The sequence below is a fragment of the Natrix helvetica genome, assembly GCF_964273705.1.
Source record: "Natrix helvetica genome assembly, chromosome: 1".
Classification (NCBI taxonomy): Eukaryota; Metazoa; Chordata; class Lepidosauria; order Squamata; family Natricidae; genus Natrix; species Natrix helvetica.
In genome coordinates this window covers 58,318,236-58,338,601 of record NC_138548.1, presented here as the reverse complement: position 1 = coordinate 58,338,601, position 20,366 = coordinate 58,318,236, and the positions used below count along the sequence as shown (strand labels likewise).

The 20,366-nt window shown below is 36.8% G+C and overlaps 1 protein-coding gene across 4 annotated transcripts in view; it reads left to right on the top strand.

Moving 5' to 3' along the window:
* Positions 1 to 204: 204 nt before the first annotated feature.
* TTC6 (tetratricopeptide repeat domain 6) overlaps positions 205 to 20,366 on the top strand; it is a 96,220-nt gene continuing 76,058 nt past the window's right edge. Inside the window, exons 1-7 of one of the 4 annotated variants that reach the window (XM_081938215.1) lie at positions 205 to 362; positions 938 to 1,107; positions 1,737 to 2,786; positions 7,316 to 7,402; positions 9,504 to 9,587; positions 16,828 to 16,911; positions 19,300 to 19,482. In XM_081938215.1, coding sequence (XP_081794341.1) covers positions 1,746 to 2,786; positions 7,316 to 7,402; positions 9,504 to 9,587; positions 16,828 to 16,911; positions 19,300 to 19,482 — 1,479 coding nt within the window. In that variant the 5' untranslated portion in view covers positions 205 to 362; positions 938 to 1,107; positions 1,737 to 1,745. Of the gene's footprint in view, positions 392 to 937; positions 1,108 to 1,736; positions 2,787 to 7,315; positions 7,403 to 9,503; positions 9,588 to 16,827; positions 16,912 to 19,299; positions 19,483 to 20,366 lie in introns of all 4 variants that reach the window. The other 3 variants (XM_081938214.1, XM_081938217.1, XM_081938216.1) reach the window with 3 other exon arrangements.

Sequence of the window (20,366 nt, the reverse complement as noted above, 5' to 3'; positions counted from 1 at the left end):
GAGCCCACCCAAGAGCCTCAGATTTTTTTCCAACAGTCTCCCCTCCAGTTTTTAACCCAGACCAACTTTGCTTAGCTTCGGAGATGGCCAAGGTCGTCTAGGTGCTGCCACTTGCGGCGGATAACCCACTTTCTTTCTTTCTTTCTTTTTTTTTTGCGGCCTGCCAATCCCTCTTCTCCTTCGGACCCCGTGGCTCAGGCCGTTGCTAGGGGACCGCGCGCGTCCCTCCTCCCCTGCGGAAGGCCAAGTCCCAGGAGCCGCGGTTGGCTGCGCGAAGTGCGTAGAGCGGTACGAGCCCCGCAGAAACCGCTCCGGTTGCGTCTCCGTCGCGCGGTGGCTGAGTGGCCGCGTCTGCCGGGGAGGTGAGAGCCTTTGCCTTGAGACAACGGAGGTGTGTGTGCGTGCGCGTGTGTGCGTGCGCGCGCGCGCCTGTCTGTGTCTGTGTCTCTGCCTGTCCTCCCTCTGTGTATGTCTGTGTGTGTCTGTGTGTCTGACTTCCTCCCTCCCTTCCTCCGTGTGTGTGTGTCTGTGTGTGTGTGTGTCGCATTCCCCCCCCCCCATACCGCACCCCATCAGGAATCCCCTTGTCCTCTCCATTAAAAAAACAAGTGGACATTTTTCTGCCTGAGAAAGCCAAATAAGCAGCTTTTGTGGGTATGGGGGAAGATTATAATGTGATTTAGAACTGCCTTGTTTAATAACCATTGAACCATTGGATAGCTGGAGTAAATCAAAGTTTATCCCTGTTAATTGGGCAGCAGGCTTTAAAAAGTAGAAATGTTCTTTTTTGATACAAGCATTTGTGAAAGCTGCAGTGAGTTCCTAGGACAGAAGAATCCTCTCACTTTCCGGAGGAACAAAATACATTCTTAGGATGGGAGGGATATTATGTTTATTTGTAATATTGTTATGTACTGTTATTCAAATTGAAAAGCAGATGCTGCTACAGCTGCAGATCTAGCGGAGCGGAGCGTACCTAGGATGAGATCTGCTGAACTGTGTGGACCATCCTGATGAGCAGAAAAGTGTGAAAAAGTGTAGGAGTGAACTGCAGGTCTCCAGTTCACTAACTAACCTAGTGACATCTACAGCATTTGATCAAATGAGGTTGGTAGCAAATCTTCTCTAAATTGAAGGGGAGGCCTTGCAAATGACCATATATATAGGTAGTCTTCCACTTACAACAGTTCATTTAGTGATCATTTAAAGTGACAATGGCTCTGAAAAAAGTGAGTTATGATCATTTTTCACACTTACAACCATCTTGGCATCTCCAGTTATTAAGTTACTAACTTAATAACTTGCAGTGATTCATTTAACAATGTGGCAAGAAAGATTGTAAAATGGGGCAAAATTTATTTAACAACGGTGTCACTTAGCAACATAAATTTTGGGCTCAGTCATAAGTAGAGGACTACCTGTATGTAGAATTGGATTAAGTATTTTATACATCTATTAGTCAATGATATAATTTAATTGACATATGTATGCCAGATATAACATCTGGGAAAGGAGAAAATTGAATGATATGTCAAATGTCACACTATGATCATTATATTTCTGATTATTTGGTTTTCATCTTAGTATGGTATCCAAGACATCTAAAGTCATTTGTAGAGAGGCTAATAAATTTACACAAGTATCTTAATTTACTAAGTTAAAGTAGAACCTTTCCACAGTGTTTAGATATCCCTGTTCAATTTTCTATTAGCAAAATTTTATGTTTATTTCCACAGACTTTAAGAATGGCTAGAAAACATGAACATTTTGGATTAAGCTATTTGGAAGAACTGAATATAGTTAAGGAGCGTGAAAATATATGCAAAGAAACTAAGCAGGATTTTTTGAAATTTAAACAAGAATATGTTTCTGACCATGGAAATATAAACAAAGCTTTACAGGAAGATACACCATCAGGTCAGTCACTTCAGATACCGTCTAAAACTAGAAGTCCCTTTCTATGTTCTGAAATCAAACAACTTTTTTCTGAGTGGAATACTTCTAAAATCCAGAAAAAAGTAAGGATGTCTTGTGATGAAGAAGAAACAATCAAGACTGAAGATACTGCAAGTCAGCCAAAGAAATCTTCTAAGAAGCAGAATCATACTGATGGTAAGAAAAAGGCTTTTCATACTGGAAAAGCCATCCCAGAACATAAAAGTGAGAGCCCAGGAGATGAAGGTGAAAAAATGCCAGTATTAATAGCCTCTTTCGTAGGAACCACCAAGCAGATGACCATATTGAAAAAACCAGGACCACTGAAACCAAAATCTCCAAAGGTGCCTTGTGCAAAATTACAGTTTAAAGATCAGTCAAAATATAGCATTGCTAATGTTAAACAACTTGAACAAAAAATATTATCTCAACATATAATTCTTCCCACAGTAGGGACCAGCACTGCAGACTTTGATGATTCCTATTCTGTAATTTCCAGTGTAAGTGAAAAATCTACGAGCATTCCTAAAGAAACCTCAGAATCAAATATACCCAGTCGCTTAGAAAGATCTTACAGCACAAAAACCAGTGCTTCACCTAGTATTAAATTTTCTTCAGCATATCTGGAAGAAACCACATCTGAAAGTAGAATAGGTGTTTCAAAATCACGTTTGAGGCCTTCATACAGCAAGTCATACTTAACCGTTTCAAAGATGCCTTCTGGAATTGTTTCACGATCTATTGATGAAATAATCGAATCTTTAAAGTCTACTGTTCCCACTGCATCAGACCTAAAGATCAAAGAACTTTTGGAGAGTATTCTTGGCCAAGATTATCTTACCAAAATTCAAGTAAGTAAACTAGAATGAGTTAAAGAAGCTTGGGTTAGTAAGATTATCTTCTACTAAAATTGCCTTTAAAAATACTGTCTGTTGTCCCAAAGCTGCTTTTTTCCAAAGGCAACTAGATTTCCTTGATTTTTTTTCTTTGACAATGTTTTCAAAGGAAAACCAAGAAAAAAGTGCTTTTTTCCCTTGAGAAAAGCACTTTTGAGGCTTCAAAAATAATGTATTATAACATTTTGAAAACTATAATATATTAATAACATTTGCTATTACTTCCTTTCTGGTAGTTGTTAGTTAAAAGTAACATTGATCACATTTAAATACATTCTCCTTTGTAAGGATTCTTAAATTAAAGAGCTGTATGAATAGGTTGGTGATCTATGTATGTAAAGTATTATTTTTTCAAGTCAAAATATACTAAAATACCATATTTTTCAGCGTATAAGATACAGTTCCCCCCCTAAAAGAGGGTGAAAATTTGGGTGCGTCTTATACACCAAATGTAGCCCCACCCACTCACTGGCCCCCACCCTTTGGCCTCTGCCTCCCAGTAATTTACCTCCTTGCAACAAATGGAGAAAATGGGGCTTGTGGAGGCAGCAAAAGACTGTGGCAATCCCTGCAGCCTGAAACGGCTGATGATCGGGATCCCAGTGCTTGCCTCCAGTGTTTGCTGGAAGGAGGCAAATTTCTGGGAGGCAGAGGCAGATTTTTTTTTTCTAATTAGGCTAAACTGAAACAGGCTGTTTGCTGCAAGGAGGTAAGTCAATAACTATAAATGTCTGTAGAATGTTCAAATTATTAGACATATTTTTTAAAGACTGCTTTATTATTGTTTTAGACAACTTAACAAAATGAAGAAACTTTTTCAAATAAATGCTTGATCTTAAGAGGCCCAGTGCTATTGTATCTTCTTTTAAATAGCAGAGAATAATGTATACTTCCAGAAAGCCACATCAATTTTAACAGCATCTGTACAAGTATAGTCTGAAATGTAAAACCACAAACAGTGTATATCTTTTGTACTGTTTACTGTTTGGTACAAAGAGGGAGGGAGAGGCAGATTTTTTTCCATTTATTTTCCTCCCCAAAAGCTAAGTGTGTCTTATACTTCGGAGCCGTCTTATACTTCAAAAAATACAGTAAATATGGTAAATACAAACAAAAGATAGTGAATGCTAAGTTAAAACCAAATCAAATTATAGTTCGGTGTGATATACGAATACATGTACAATGTGTTTATTTTATTTACAACTTCATTGTATTCCTCTATGATCAATCAAATCAGCAGTTTTAAAAATAAATTTTTGGTTGCATCTTATAATCTAACAAATATATTATGGTTTAAGCTTTGAGATGTGTTTTCATTTCTTTAGATTCATGGAGATCTTTGATGACTTATTTATGTGGATGTCTATTCCCACTTAGCTGTATAGGAGAATTGTAGATGGTGAGGTCATAGAAGAATGAACAGCAGAAAGTAAAGATGGTGACAATTTATTGACAATGACCAGTCCATTTTTAATAGAGATGTTCTTGAATTGTTGAACTGGTTATCAAATAGTGTGATAAAGGCTAGTCAACCCATGGCCCATTGGATCATAGTTTCAAAGGTATTTCCTTATCTAAAAAGAGAAACAAAATGACTATGGGTGGGCAAAAAATCAATGGGCATGGGAGCAACTTCAATCTTTCTGTCAGTTTTAGCATTGAATTTCCTTGTAGCAATGAGCATCAGAAATTCTCCTTCCCTCCTTTCCTCTCTTCTTTCTTGTCCCTTCCTTCCTTCCCCTCTCTCTCCTTCCCTTCCAAGCAGACAGGTGAGTGGATCCTCCCTCTCTGTTTCCCTTTTCCTTTGTCTCTCCTTCCCCCCGTCCCGCCTCTCTTCATCCCTCCCTCCTTTCTCCTTTTCTCCCTCCCTCCCTTTCTTCCTTCTCTCCTTCCCTATTCTTTCCTTCCTTTCTCCTTCCCTGGTTTTTTTTTTTTCAAATAGTATGTTTCATGGCATAGTCAATCATATGTTTAGACTTTACAGGTAATCCTCAATTTACAGTTCATTTAGTGACAGTTCAAAATTAAAAAGTTATAATGACACTGAAAAACGTTACTTACGACTGTTGCAGCATCCCCACAGTCACATGATCAAAATTCAGATGCTTGGCAAGTATGATGGTTACAGTATCCAGGGGTCATGTGATAACCTTTTGTGACCTTCTTACAGGCAAAGTCAATGGGGAAGCCAGATTCATTTTAACAATCATGTCACTAACAACTGCAGTGGTTCACTTAACAACTGTGGCACGAAAAGTTATAAAATGGGGCCAAATTCACTTAACAAATGTTTCACTTAGCAACAAAACTTTGGGCTCAATTGTGGTTGTAGGTCGAGGACTACCTGTATTATTATTGTATTGGAAGAAGGAACTATACAGATACAGAGATACTGATGCAAATGCTCTGACTTTGTTCCTTCTGAGACTGATCTCTGAAATTAGTTTCATATTTTGGGTGGATTGATACTGGTACAGCTGTACCAGTATCAGCTGATTTGCTCAAACCAAATCGGTAAAGGTATTTGGGGGCTTGTATTTATTCCATATCCTTAATATGGCATTTTGCACATAATGATTTTTAAAATCTATATTGACTTTATTGTACTATAGAAGCCACGCCTACCAAACTTTAGGTTTGTTTTTCTAACTCTAATGTTCCATTGTTTCTCAGCAACATCCACTCTTTCATTCAAACAGGCTGCAAAATGCAGTTTGAAATCTGGCGATCCTAATCTTCCTCTTTTCTTTGCATCTTGCTGAATTTTATACTTAACCGTTTATATGGCTGGAGATAAATCTAGATATATCTTTTTACCATTGCTTAAAAGTGCATCCTTTTTCAAAATACCGTAGGTGTTATTTTTTAAAAAAATCATCATTGATAGTATATTTATTTTCACTATGGAAATTCTTACAAACCATGATAATTGTAACTTTTCTCATCTCAGTAAGTGTTTAATTTCATTTCATATCTTGACATAATTATTTTAAAACGATATCCATTTTATATTTGTTATTATAAGTGTCCAAGTATTTTACTTTTTTATTCTGAAAACCAGTTTTTTCCATCCTTATTTTTTTTGTTAACATCTTTGTTTTTTCCTTATTTAATTTTAAATCCAGCAATGTACCAAATTCCTTCAACTTTTTCATTAATATATCTATTTTTTTCTATAGGATTTTCCAAAATTAAAACATATCATCCACAAATGTCCTTAATTAATACACTTCTCATTTAAGTTTCACCATACCTCTTCTTTCATCTTGTGGTCTGTCTCTATTCAAAACTTCAATAGCCAAAATTTACTGTAGTGGCAAAATTGGGCATCCTTGGCATACCTCTTTTTTGTATTCCACGGGGTTTTGCCAATTTCTCATTAACTATTATTTGTGCTGCTTGTAATGTATGTATCAATTTCATTCCTTTTCTTATGACTAACTAACTTTCCTTTAAATATTACTTAAATGACATTCTTAAGTTTTTCGTGAGCTTTCCTACTTAAAATTAGTCTTTCTTGCCCAACAATGAATGTGATCCAGTAGAAGATGTTATTAGAAATCATGAATAATTGGTGGGAATTAGAGAAATAAGTTTAGAAAAAGTGATTGAATCATTTGGAAACTCAAGAATGACTGAGAATAACGATTGCTTAGTACTTACTAAGAGCTTATTGTTTCAAATTCATGATTTATGTCCATTTAAGTGTCCATATAACTAATAAATTGAAATTTATGGCTGCTTTGATGGTGATGAAAGAATGAGAAAATTAGTATTTAGGAAGAAAAAAACTCTGAGAATCATTTCTAAAGCCTCTATTGCTTGTACATCTTTTTCTTTTATTTCTCATTTGTTTCAAATGTATGTATGGAGATGTTTTTCCTTTTATGAAAATAGGAGAGTAATAGTCCTGTAAATGCTAGGTCTCATTTAATTGTCTACTGTGATTGGTACAGTGATGGCAATAGAATGCTGTTACAGGATAGTGGATTACTGCAGAATCCTTCTCAATGGTAGAGAAGGAGATCTACAGTATTACTCCATAGTAGCTCTCTTTGAGAGAATAGGATTTTTTCATTTCATAATTCTGCAAAGTACATGCCTAAAGTTTACTGAATTACTGTATATCCTAGCATTTTTAATGCTGTATACTTTTTAAGAGTTATAGACAGATTGTATAGCCAATTCTTGAATAGATACCTTTAATAGTGTGAATAAAATTTCAACAGATTTTTGTTTTTCTCTAAGATCATTAGCTATAAAGAAAATAATCAGACTTATTTATTTATTTAGTATTTGCTTACTATACATTGGCAATTAAGGAAATCCTGCAGTGTAATGACTATATTATATTTCATATTATAAGTAATATTTATAAATATTTCATAATATTTATATTAGCAACTGCCTCAAGTGCAGTTTAAATATAATACATGAATTCGTGCTTTCTAATATTTGTATTATTTTCTTTTAAACTAAAGCAGTCAACTACCAAAAAAGAAATGCAGCCAAGCGAACTGGAATTACCAGCTATACGAATGGCAACAGTGGAAAGTGACAGTATGAAATTGGTAAGGTTCAACATGATATTGTAGAAAGATTAAAAGTTTTCCTCTGATAGTGACACAAGGCCTGCCCTAATAGAACCTGCATTAGTATATTTATTTAGGTTGTTATGAATTGTTCATTCCTTTCAACATGGAATGGTAAGATGAATTCCTTCTCCCCAATTTGCAGTTACATTGACTTCTCTGGAAATTTCAGAGACTTCTGAAGTATAAATGCCATAGTAAAGAGCTCCAAATCTATAGAGTGAGTGATTATGTTCATTCCTATAGTGTTAGTATTTCTAAATGCATGTAACTATAATAAAATACCATATTATGTAACATTTGTTATGTGTACATGTCAAAGGACTTGAGTTCTTTTAAGAGGGGAAATCTTCTGTGATGGAAGATGCCACAATGGCTGGATTGACATGTCTCAGTGAGCAGACAGAAGGTGGGAAAGTCAGGACTAAGAGCTGTCTATGAGTAGGAAGCAGATCATGGGACATTCCAGTATCTCGAAATTTGCAAGAGGCCTTGCACCAAGTAGTTCAAGACCTTGAATTGTGAGGTCTCAAATAATTAGATGTGGTTTGAGAGGGACATCCTGTGATGCTAGTGCTTTAGCTAGTGGATTGAACTTTTTTATTTGGACTTATTTGGCAGCTATAAGTAAGAGTTGGGGATTCAGTATATATCACTGAAGGTACAGATTCAAAGTTATGGCTTCTGCTAGGGGGAAGGTGGGCCAGGGGTCCTTTGCTCAGCTTCAGGTGTTGTATCACTTAGCTCAGTGACTCGTGCCTTTGTCACAATCCATTGTGCATCTTTAAAGACCACTCCAAAATTTAAATAATTCAAAATGTTTGGCACTTGCCAGTGGGAATGTACATCATCTATGCTATAGGCTCTTCATTGGCTTCCTATAAACTTTCAAAGAGATTTAAAATGCTGGCATTAATCTATAAAAACTTCAATGGTTTGGCATTAAGTTCTTTTCAGGATTGCACTTGCCTACTAGAATTCACCTGATCTATTTGATTTTGCTAGGAAAACCTGCTGGTCGTTTTCCTCACTTCTGAGAGGCTTAGAGGTGCTATTTTTCTGTAGCAGTGCCAGTTCACTGGAATAGGCTCAGATGCCTTCTGGAAGCAACTGAAAACAGAGTTCTTTGTACCGTATTTTTCGGAGTATAAGACACACCAAGGTTTTGAAGAGGCAAATTTTAAAAAAAGTTTTTGCACTCTGCAAACCTCCAAAAAATGGCCTGTTTTTCACAAAAAAGGGCCTGTTTTTTTTCAAAGAAATGGCACGAATAGCCCTTAGGAGGCTTGTAAAGTGCTCCGGGGGGTGGGGGGGGGGAAATGAGCAAAAAACGGGCCCATTTTTTGTCAAAGAAAAGGGCATGGATAGCCATTAAGAGACTTGTAGCCTCTTTTTGCTCAAACCTCCCCCCCCTCCAGCCTCCAGGAGGTCTCTTAAAAGCTATGCACAGCCATTTTGGTGGAGGGGGCGGGATTTCAGGAGGCAAAACATGCTATATTCAGTGTATAAGACGCACCCAGATTTTCAGCCTCTTTTTTGAGGGAAAAAGGTGCATCTTGTACTCCGAAAAATACGGTATGTTCTATTATTTTAATCCAACTGTAAATGTTGTAGAAGTTTTTCTTTTCCTGAAAACTGCTGAGAGCCCTGCAGCATTGTGGCAGGGTGTACATGTAATAAATAATACCTACATCCATTTTATAGGACTAAAACCAGTGGTGGGATTCAAAATTTTTGCTACTGGTTCTGTGGGCATGGCTTGGTGGGTGTGGCATTGCTTTGTGGGTGTGGCTTTGTGGGCATGGCAGGGGAAGGTTACTGCAAAATCCCCATTCCCTTCCCACCCCACTAACCTGCTTTCCAGTTCTGTTCTCCTGTACAGGGTAACAAAAGAAGATCAGCTGGGAGGCAGTAGGGGTGGGGCCAGCCTATTTGCCAGTTCTCCAAACTACTCAAAATTTCCACTACTAGTTCTCCAGAACCTGTCAGAACTGGCTGAATACCATCTTTGACTAAAACATATTGAAATGTAAGATACTTATACTAGTACTAATTTATTTTAATTTTTTTTAATTTGAAGAAGTCATCTCACATTAGAAAGGATCGATTTGTATCTCCATCTGTATACCAAGGTATAAAAGAGATACCAGAAGATTCAGAGGAGGTAGGTATATTGCAGCTTCTTTCAAAGAAAGGCACTTAACTTCTGATTCTGTACTCTATCCTACCTGAGTGGAATATTTTTTATTCAAAAATATATATGAATAGGAAATTGGTCCTTTTACTTGTTCTGAGTTGCTGAATGGCTTAATTTTAGCAAGGCTTTTGTCTTGGTTCCATCTCATATTTTGGATTAAAATGATTACAGCCTGGTTTAGGCTGGCCTGAGTTGAAGCCCAAAAACATTTGAAAGGTGCCAGTTTGTTATCTATTGTAAAGTTATAAGATCTGTCAGATTTACAGAGAACTTCCATAATGAAGCCTGTTTTTGATATTCTTCTGTGCATCCATTAACAAAATTGTATGCTTTATATGCTTGAGAATAACTTTTTTTTTAAATTCCTCATCTGAAATAGATTCTGCTTTCTTTTCCTCACTGTCTTAAAAAATTCATTAATTTCATTGAATTATTTAGATGAAAAGTGACTTATGTAAAGTTGCAGCAACAAAGTTGCTATAAAGTATAATTATCTTTATTTTTATTAGTGGCAGTTTTCAGAATATTCTTTTAGAAACCTCTGGAAATGAAATGACAATGCATAACATTGTTTGTGGATAGCACATTTCTACAGTCTTCTCTTATAATTAAAATTTTAAAGTACAGCAAGAAGAGGAAGTTGCTGATGAGGTGAAATCCATAAGAATATGTATCTTCCCATTTCTCTGTCTTCTCTTTCTTGATTCTGATCCTGCTGTTTGTAAGGTTTTTTTTATAGGTGAATATTATAGTTTCCTGTTAATATGGTTGTTAGCCACTGTCTGGGGCCTCTGAACCCCCCCCCCCCCAACTTAGTGCTTTTTGTCCTTTCAGTGCCTTGCTGTAAGTGGTACATGTTTAAATTGTAAGCTTTAATTTGTTTATTTAATTTGGTTTTATTGATTTATCTGTTTTTATGGATTGTATTAATATTTCATATAAATAACACATTCAGAGCAGTGCCAGACAGTTAAAATAACCGAAAGCAACATTCAGTTTGGTGTAGTAATTTAAGACAACAGTGTAGAAACTGGGGGGACCCTGAATTCTAATCTATCCTTAGATACAAAGCCAGCTTGGTAACTTTGAGCTAGTTGCTCTGTAGAAGAAGACAATAGCAAATCATTTGTGAGAAAAATTCAGGAGTCAAGATTGACTCTAAAGGAAAAAGAAAACCAAACAAGCGGATACAATGTTCACTGAAAATTGTAGTTAAACTTTTATAAAGTTTACAGCGGTGTTTAAAGCAGGGGTGAAATACTACTGGTTTGGGCCGGTTCACCCGAACCGGTAGTAAAAAATGCTACCGCTCTCTCAAATCGGTAGTAAAAAAATGCTTTAAAAAGTAAAAAAAAAGTTCCAATGGTCAGCTGTACAACAATCAGCTGTGCTGCATGATTATTGGACGTTTTTAAAAACTTTTTAAAAGCATTTTTTACTACCTATTCGCCCCAACTGGCAATAAAAAATACTTTAAAAAATAAAAAAAGTTCCAATGATCAGCTGTACAACAATCAGCTGTACTGCCTGATTGTTGAAACTTTTTAAAAAACTTTTTAAAAGCATTTTTTTGCTACCTATCCCAACCGGCTGTAAAAAATACTTTAAAAAATAAAAAAAGTTCTGACAATCAACTGTGGGACAATCAGCTGTGCGGGGCAATCCTTGGAACTTTTTTTTAAAAAAACTTTTTTTTAGCATTTTTTTGCTACCAATCATCTGTGCCTGATTGTCTGTGAGGTTCCTGCTTCTGGTAGGAGACGTTTTGTGTGAAGTCCAGCTGCTTTTACATTGTGTGTGAGTCAGTTGTGCAGCCACGCCCATCCGGTCACATGACCACCAAGGCACGCCCACCAAGCCATGCCCACAGAACCGGTAGGGAAAATTTTTGAATTTCACCACTGGTTTAAAGGTTTGTGAACCTTTCTGAATGTTCAATATTTTGGTATAAATATGGTCTCTTCCCTAAAGATGTTCTAAAACTAAATAAAGAAAACCCCCCCAAAATGAGCCAAAAACATTATACTTGTTCATTGAGGAAAATAATCCAAAGCTACATGTTTTTGCAAATGCTGGTTAAAAGTAGTTATAGTTCACGGTCTATTGCAGATAAAGATTTTTTTTTTCCAAAAAGAAGTATAAATGGCTGTTTGTAAGTGAATTTTACTTCTCATTTTCTTGTATGAAGGTGAGAATGGGATACAATATGTTGATATTTATGTAGCATGCAGCATTGCTAGTGTCCTTTATCATTTCTCCCAGGATATATTACTATGAACCCCAAAAAGGACAAGTAATTTCCTCAGAAAATATGTAAGACAAGCATTATCTTCAGAAACTGTAGAAGTAAGAGAAAATCTTGCTGTAGAACAAGTGAAATATTGGAAAATTTTCAACTCCTTTGCTTTTTTTCAATAGAGCAGTATTATACCTCTCATAATAGATTGTTGGAACAAATAGCAGGAAACCATTCCTTTTAAGGATGGAAGAACCTTCCAATTATTTTATCATATCAAATTATTTATTTGGGGCAAGAAAGTTCCAATAACTTAGCTGTCTTCTAGAGAAGAATAGGATATTGGTTGCTTCTGAACCATAGCTTGAAAGTAATTCTTAAGCTGTTAGCTGTCTAAAATATAATTCAGGGCAATCTTACACCATCTGTTTTCCTCTAAAAATGTTTGGACTTCAAAGATTCCCAGTTAATATTTCTGGAGAATGTCAGATTGGAAAGCTGCTTTCAGTCTGGACCTTCTCTAAAATGAGAAGCACTGGAATCATGTCAAGGAGAGTCCACTCAGCATCAAAGGAACTGCCCTAGATAGGAAGGATCTTCAAATCCTTACACGTTCATTTCTTCAACTTTCTGGAGAATGAAGACAAACTATTAATCCAGTGTGTGCCACGGGTGCCGCTCACATATTTCTCGTTCAGTGGTTACTGAGGCACATCAGAGATGGAAACATCAACTTCCCCTCTGGAGAAACTTCTGTACCTCTTTGTATTTCTCTGCCCCTGGCAGTTATGTCCCCCTGCATTCATTTGTTGCCCAGCAGATACAGACCAATGGGTAATTGGCCCCTAAGGTTGTATTCTACTAACTAAGGTCTTTTGTAGAAGGAGCATATTCTCTTTACAGATTTTACCAGAGCAGGGGTTCTTAATCTTTTTGTACCTTGCACCCCCCCCTTTTTAAATAAAGTTTTTTTTATTTTTTCCATTTTCATAACATATAAATCACATGCATACTATTACATAACCAACATCATATTGTATTATTAAATGTTTACATCAAGTCATCTTACCAACAACTTCCAAAAACCAATTATTGGCTCTTCTGCTCTCCATACACCATATTTGTACTTTATCCATCACTTTCTTCTCCCTCTCTCCTCCCACTCCCTACCTCCTTTCTTCCCCCTGCACCCCTTTGAGAGTCTAGAGGCTTCTAAACTAAGCTACTTGGCTATCTATGTTCATTACTGAGTGGCAAAGTTAATTTCAGTTAGAGATAAATGAAAATAGAAATTATATTTTTGTCCAAGTTCACAGATCAGCTGAATGAAAATAGAATTCTATTTTTTCACCCTATCCAAGTTCACAGACCAAATGAAATCTACCCACAGATCTCCAATGGGTCTGTGAACCCAAGTTGAGAATCCCTATAATAATGTACATAAAATAAAGGAAATCCCACAGTTCTACCCACAATACCATAGCTTATTTTGGCAGCTATTGCTGATTGAGTGCATTACACAGCCAATGAATGGTAGAACTACTCATCAAATGTTAGTTGGCAATTCCTCTACTTCAGAATCTTAACAGTAGCATAATGCCATGGCAGAATAAGCATTTTTGCGTTACCTTTATTTTTCAGCAATTTAAAAAAAAAAGCAAAATAGGTACATTAAAGACATTGAAGGACAGCCCACATCTCACTGCTGTTATTCAGTGGACTGTTTGCTGGCACAGTCACGGAAGATTTCTGGGATTGCAAAAGGGATCCTGGGAAGCTATTCATGAATTATAAAGCATCTATGCTTTACTCAGACTAATTGGATCTAGTGGCCAAAACAGTGACTGCTTCTTTGGGAAGAGGATGTTCCCATTTCAGTATTCCTAGAATAGAAGGGTGAATGGATTTTGCGGGGGCGGGGGAAGATGCTCCTTGATTTCTGCCTGAGGCTCCCTGTTGTTTCTCTGTCCTTACTTTTGCCAAACGCTGTGACAGTCAGATGTTGAAACTTGTTCCTAGTAGCTAAGATATCTTGATTGGCCAAATGACCAACATAGGAATGCTCTTTCTCAGTCCACATACTAGAGGGATATAACACCGATTAACAGAGTATTTGGAAGTTATCTCATTCCTGGGCAAGTCTCACATATTCTTAGTTACTGTCTGGCAGGCATAATGCTGATTTGAGCATAGAAAGGAGATCTATCTGAATTTGGCTAACTCTTAACGGTGTGTATGTGTGTGTGTGTAAGTATGTGTATATGAGAGAAGTAGCCACTCCAAGGTTAACAGCCATTGCAGAACTATAGGGGTGATTGAAACAACAATATTTTTTAAAAAGTCTTTTTAAAAGTTTCTTCCACGTTCTTCAGAGGTGGGCAACAGGCAACCATCCACAATCTGAAACCTACTGCCAAATGGATCTGACAGGTCTGCATGTACCAGAAACAGTCATTAACATGCTAGCAGTTGTCAGTCATACATGGCAAAAGGAACAAATCAAAGCAGTTCTCATGCTCCTTTTTCTTTTCTTATCTTCACTTCTGAACTGAAAGAGAGTTTATTGAGTTTTCCTTTTGTGTTGAAAATAATATGAATACTCAAACCATAGGTGCTTCTTCCTTTTCCTCTAGAATGTACTTGAAAGTAAGAGGGTTTTTTTTTTTGCAAACGCAAGAGAAAATGCAGAAAGGCACTTCCAAAGTAGAGGTGTGATAACAGAATAATAACATTTTTTGTTTTGACTTAATTGATCTGAGTTGATACTTTGTTCTTTCTTAACAACTATTTTAGCATACCTTTTCTTGTTTTGTTCTAGCTTTGAATTATATTCTTTACATTAACATAATTTTGTAAAACTATTATAAAATTTGTTGAAAAAGGAGTCTAGTCCTGAGGTGTTTAACATATGATCAGGTACATCCAGTGGTGAAATACAAATTTTTTTACTACCAGTTTTGTGGGCTTGGCTTGGTGGTGGTGTCCTGTGACTGAGTGGGCGTGGCCATGAGCAACAGAGTTGGGCATGCCCACTCAGTCACATGCCACCACCAAGCCCACAGAACCCGGTAGGAAAAAATGTGCGTATAAGTCCATTCACAGCAGAGATGCTGCTCCCTTTATGGTCCCCCCCGGCCCCTTCCTCCTGTGGGTCGAAGTATCTTAAAGGGACAGGCTGCAGCAGCTCTCCTGTGAATGGAGGGAGCAACCTTTGGATTGTCTCTGCTGCATTTAACATTGAATTCTATGGCAGAGACAATCCGAATGTTTTCCCCTCCATTCACTGCAAAGCTGCCGCTGCCTTTATGGTCCCCTCCGGCTTCCTCCCTCCCTGGATCTACCTTAAAGGGACAGACTGCAGCAGCTCTGATGTGAATGGAGGGAGAAATGTTCGGATTGGGTGGGCGGGTCGAGCGTCCGGAAGATGTGAGCGGCGACAGGGTGACCAGGCAGGCGTGGGCAGGGTCACCAGGGATTTTTGCCACTAGTTTGGAGAACTGATGCCAATAATTCCTGTCGGTTCAGCCAAACCGGGCTGAACCAGGAGGATTTCACCACTGGGTACACCCATGGAGGGTGGGGGTGGGGGTTAGAAGTAAAAAAAAAGTCAAGATGATGGCCATAGCTACACAATCAAAGCCCTACTTTTTAAAGTGAGTTTTAGGCAGCACATATAAAAAGGGGCAGGGCTTCTGTTGCATAATTATGGTTGTCACTGACTTTTTTGACCTCTCTAAGATATACATGTAGACATCACTGCTAAGAGTGTTTCATAAGATGAAAAATCTTTAAGGCAAGAGTTTGTAATCTTTTTTGTGCCAAATACCTCTTTAAGAATCTGATGAAACCTAGGGACCACATGTCAGAAAAATGTATCTGTATGATGAAACAAAATACATAGATATAGATTGTACCGTGTTTCCCTGAAAATAAGACAAGGTCTTATTTTCTTTTGACTCCCGAAATAAGCGCTTGGCCTTATTTTCGGGGAGAGCTTATTTTCAGAGAAGTGCTTATTTTAGCACATGCACTCAAAAGCCCGATTGGGAGCCAGGGAGGTCTTATTTTCAGGGAAACAGGGTATTAAAAAGGAAATAAAGCCCCGAATATTAAAAAAATAGCAATTATGTAATATAGCTGTGAATTTGATTTTCTATTAATCCAATAAATCCAATACCAAGACATTTAAAGACATAATAATGTTACATGGCAAGATTTAGTAAAGTTAACAAACATTTTTGGAGTCTAAACACTATGAATTATTTGTTATTTACTATCACATTGCAATTAGAAGTTAGTTAAAATGTGATTTTTTCCCCTCATGCAAAACACTTGAAATCTATCTATGAACCACAGCTCAAAACTCCCTGCATTAGGGGATAGGGTGTAAGTATTGTCTGTAAACAGCAAGTTCAAAATTTGGATCTACTGAAAAATGAAAAAAAGCTTTTTTTTTAGTACATTGCTATTTATACATTTACAATTTCCTTAGTGGAAAAAGTGTCTATGGTTCTTTTTATCTTTTGTTTTTAACGTCTTATCCTTAAATAGTTGTGATTATGAATGAAAACATCAGACATCAAATTAATCACAATTATTTGAATTTAATTATCTTAATTATTATTTAATCTAATTATTTTAATTATATAATCACCATACAGTAATCACAGCTGAGCATCTCTGGTAAACATGTATTTTACACACAGAAACACACATTGTCGAGCTTCACCTGTTTCTTGGCATCCTCGAAATGCATCAGGGACAGGAAATAAATGTTATTGTTTAGAGTTTATCCATAATTCATTGCTACTTTCTTCTGTAACAGCTGCCAATTTATTTAGGATTCTATGCTTCAGTTAATCATCAAGAATATGTAGTGTCTTTCAGTTTTGATTTATTGGATATCGAATTTTATTATGATGGCTTATTCTTGTAAAAATGTAGTTTTGACCTGTATTACATATTTTTCAGGACATACTTGAAAGCTCCCAGTCAAAGTCCTACAGTCCACAGGTGCAACCCTCTGAAATGAGAGAATACATTGCTGGAATTGAGGTTAATTCATCTTATTCTCATTTTGCTGTCGCTGATTTTTTCTTTCAAGCTGCTTTGTTGGGTAACTTACTTTATACCATAAGTGTTTTCCCTTCATGTGATTTCAGGTTTTTCTCCCAGTAGCCAGCATTTTCCTTCAATAGACACAGGGAGGAGGGGGGAAAAGTTAGGGCAACCAGGACTATGGGAGTTTTAGAACAGAATGAGGAAATATGGGGATTACTACCAGCACTTCAATAGTTTGTAAATAATGAGAGGAGATAGGTCTTCAAATAGTCTCTGCATTGGTTGGCCAAACTAAAGACATTATTGATTGGAGACCTCAGACATTTTTGAAAAAAAATATCCTGTATAGACGAGATGTGTAGACATTTTTCTTTTATACTGAGTAACAGTGACTGAGTGTTCCCCATATAAGATGAATCAAAAACATGAATAAGTCACTTTGGCAGCCCCAGGTTTCTGTCCTTGTATTTTTAGAAATTGTCCATTGCTTCATCTCTCCAATCAATACATGTGACACAATTGTGGAATACTGGGCCAAAGTAGGTATGCAAATACTGCCTGTATTTGCATGCATTTTTAGTGAGTGTCTGAATTTCACAGCGTGAGTGCTTTTAAGATTTAGTCCCTGTGGATGATCCAGTGTAAATCAGGACACCCATTTAGTACTGTTGTAAGGAATGTGTATGCCATTGCTTACATGCTAGCAGTTTTCTCAAATTGTTTTTAGTTTTTCCCAAACCTCACAAAATATTTTCCCCCACTATGTAATTCTCTATACACATTTTCTTTAATTGGCCCAAACTGTGAGTAAAAAACAAACTGCAATAAGGGAAGTTCTTCAGGTTGGGCTTAACTCCTGGCAATTTCATGGACATGCAAATATAGTTTTCTGAAAACAATATGGGAATTGTTTGTCCCTGTTTGCTTCACCAATATTTTGCTTGACTTTCCTGTTTAGCCTACTGAATAGGATTTCCTGCTTGTTTCTTATCCCAACCAAGTCTAGCCTACTTACCAAATTTTTTGGACTGTAAGACGCACTTTTTGGTTCCCAAAAGGGGGTAAAAATGGCTGTGCTTCTTATAGACCAAATATTGCTGAAGCCCTGCCTACCCACCGGCCATTTTTGGCCTCCACACACACCTTTTTCAGGCCCTTTTTTGGCCCATTTTTTGGCTTTTCTTGGCCCGTTTTGGAGGCTTTTTTCAATCCATTTTGAGAAGATTTTTTCAGCCTGTTTTCCCCCCAAAAATGGGCCAAAAAAGCCTCAAAAATGTGTTGGTAAAAGCCTTGAAAATGGGCCAAGAGAAACCTCAAAACGGTCCCCAAAAAGCCTTAAAAATGGGCCAAAAAGCCTCCAAAAAAGGCCCTCAAAGGCCCCCAAATGGTCCAAAAGCCCCCCCAAACAGGCCAAAAAAAGCCTCGAAAATGGGTAGAAAAAAGGCTGGAAAAGGGCTGAAAATGAGGCGTGCAAAGGCCAAAATCCTTTTTTTGTTTTGTTTTCCTCTTCTAAATTTAGGTGCATCTTATAGTCAGATGCGTTTTATAATATGAAAAATATGGTAGCTTTCCAAAATTAGCCAAGCTGCCTAGGTGCTGCAGGACCAGCTTTTGGATCATATTTGGTTGAAACACAATTATTTCTATGAAAACGTTATCTTTGAATGTTCTTTAAACTTTTCTTTCTTTAACAACTCATAATTTCACAAATTAAAAGTTTTATTCTTAAAAAACCGTACATTAAAAAATCTACGGAAGAGAGTTAAGCTTGATTAGGAAATCTAGCATCATTTTGACTGAGGTGCAAAAGATTATTAATAGAGGAGACAACTTCAAAATTGTAAATACCTACAAGATAATGAGCAGGATATTGAACAAGATCTAGGTTTAATCAGGAAATATTGTATATGTTTCAAATGGGGATCAAAAATTGTTTTTAGAAAATGACTGCAAAGCATGTGCCTGTCTAGAGGAATTATGAGATTGGTGACATTAATAACCAATAGAGGCATCTTGATGTCATGATTTAATTGCTCAATGGATAAAAGAGAAGACGTTGGAATAAAAACTGATAGGAATTACATTTATGTTACCATTAAGCTACAATTATATTATGACCAATTGCCATGGTTGAATTTCAGATGATAGTACCAGGTCTATGCTTTCCCAACACAAGTTACAAGAGTACCATATTTTAGCTTTTGAAAAGAATTTATCTGAAAGACATAAGCTGTTCCAATTTTAAGGCATATCTTTATAGTTCTTATTAATTGACTTCATTGTAGAGTTGCATTTGGATTATTAAAAAAATTAGCTCAATTAAAAACAGTTTGTAAATTTCACTGGAATAAAACTAGTATCTTGCCCAACATTCTCCCTCAGGTTCCAGATGTAATTCAAACAGCTACAAACGAATCAGATTATGCCGTTAAAACAGTTTCAGCAGATCAACAAAGCATACATGGAAGTGGAGATGATTTATTTTCAGAGGCTGAAGTGACATTAGAATCAATTGCTGAAAAGTCTAAAAGTTTGCTGGATGTGTCTACTGAAGAAAAATTAGAAGTAAGAACAATCATTTTTATTTCCTGATGAATCATTGAAGGCCCTGCTTGGTCCATACACTAGGGCAACTTGGTCCATACACAGTATGGCACCGAGGACCAAGAATGATTCAGAAAGTCTGAGTAAGCATCCAACTATGTCCTCAGTGAAGGGAAAAATAGTCTATTCATGGGGAATTCTGGTGCATAGCAAACATTGGGTGTGCTTACTAGCAGTATGTGAAATATTTTTGTCTTCCCATGGCTTTGCCTTTCTAGAAGGGGCAGGAGAACTTAGCTTCTCAGATCCTGGAATATAATCGCCAAAGGGATTTAAGGATTTCCCAGGAATACCATGAAGCAAAATAGTGGGCATAACAGATATACAAATGGTAATGCATGCGGGGTGGGGGTGGGGGAAGGTGCTACCTTCAGAGGAAGGAGGTTGAGAGGGAATGCAGGAGTTTTAAAGATAAAAAAGACAATTATTAAGATACCCATGGTATCTCTTAAACCTTTCCCTCTTGTGTAGACAGACAGACAGACAGACAGACAGACAGACAGACAGACTACAAAAAAGATGCTAGCAAACTAAAAGGAGCATAGGGAGGCTCTGGAATAATTTCTAATTTCAGTTTCCTTTTATTTAGGATTCTTTAGTGAAGGACTTGGTAAAAATAATTAAAATATATAGCTAGAAAACACAGTTACATGCTGTTGAAATTATAAATTAGAATTAAAAGCTGGTAAAGTTTGCAGAATTGAAGATGTTTCTTCCTGATTGAACATTATGAGTTAGGAAGGTGATATGGTTGTAAAATGGCAAAAGCAATTTTAGGCCGTATCAACAGAAGCATCTATTTTATACTGCCTGATAGATTCAATCTCAAGTACTGTATGCATTTC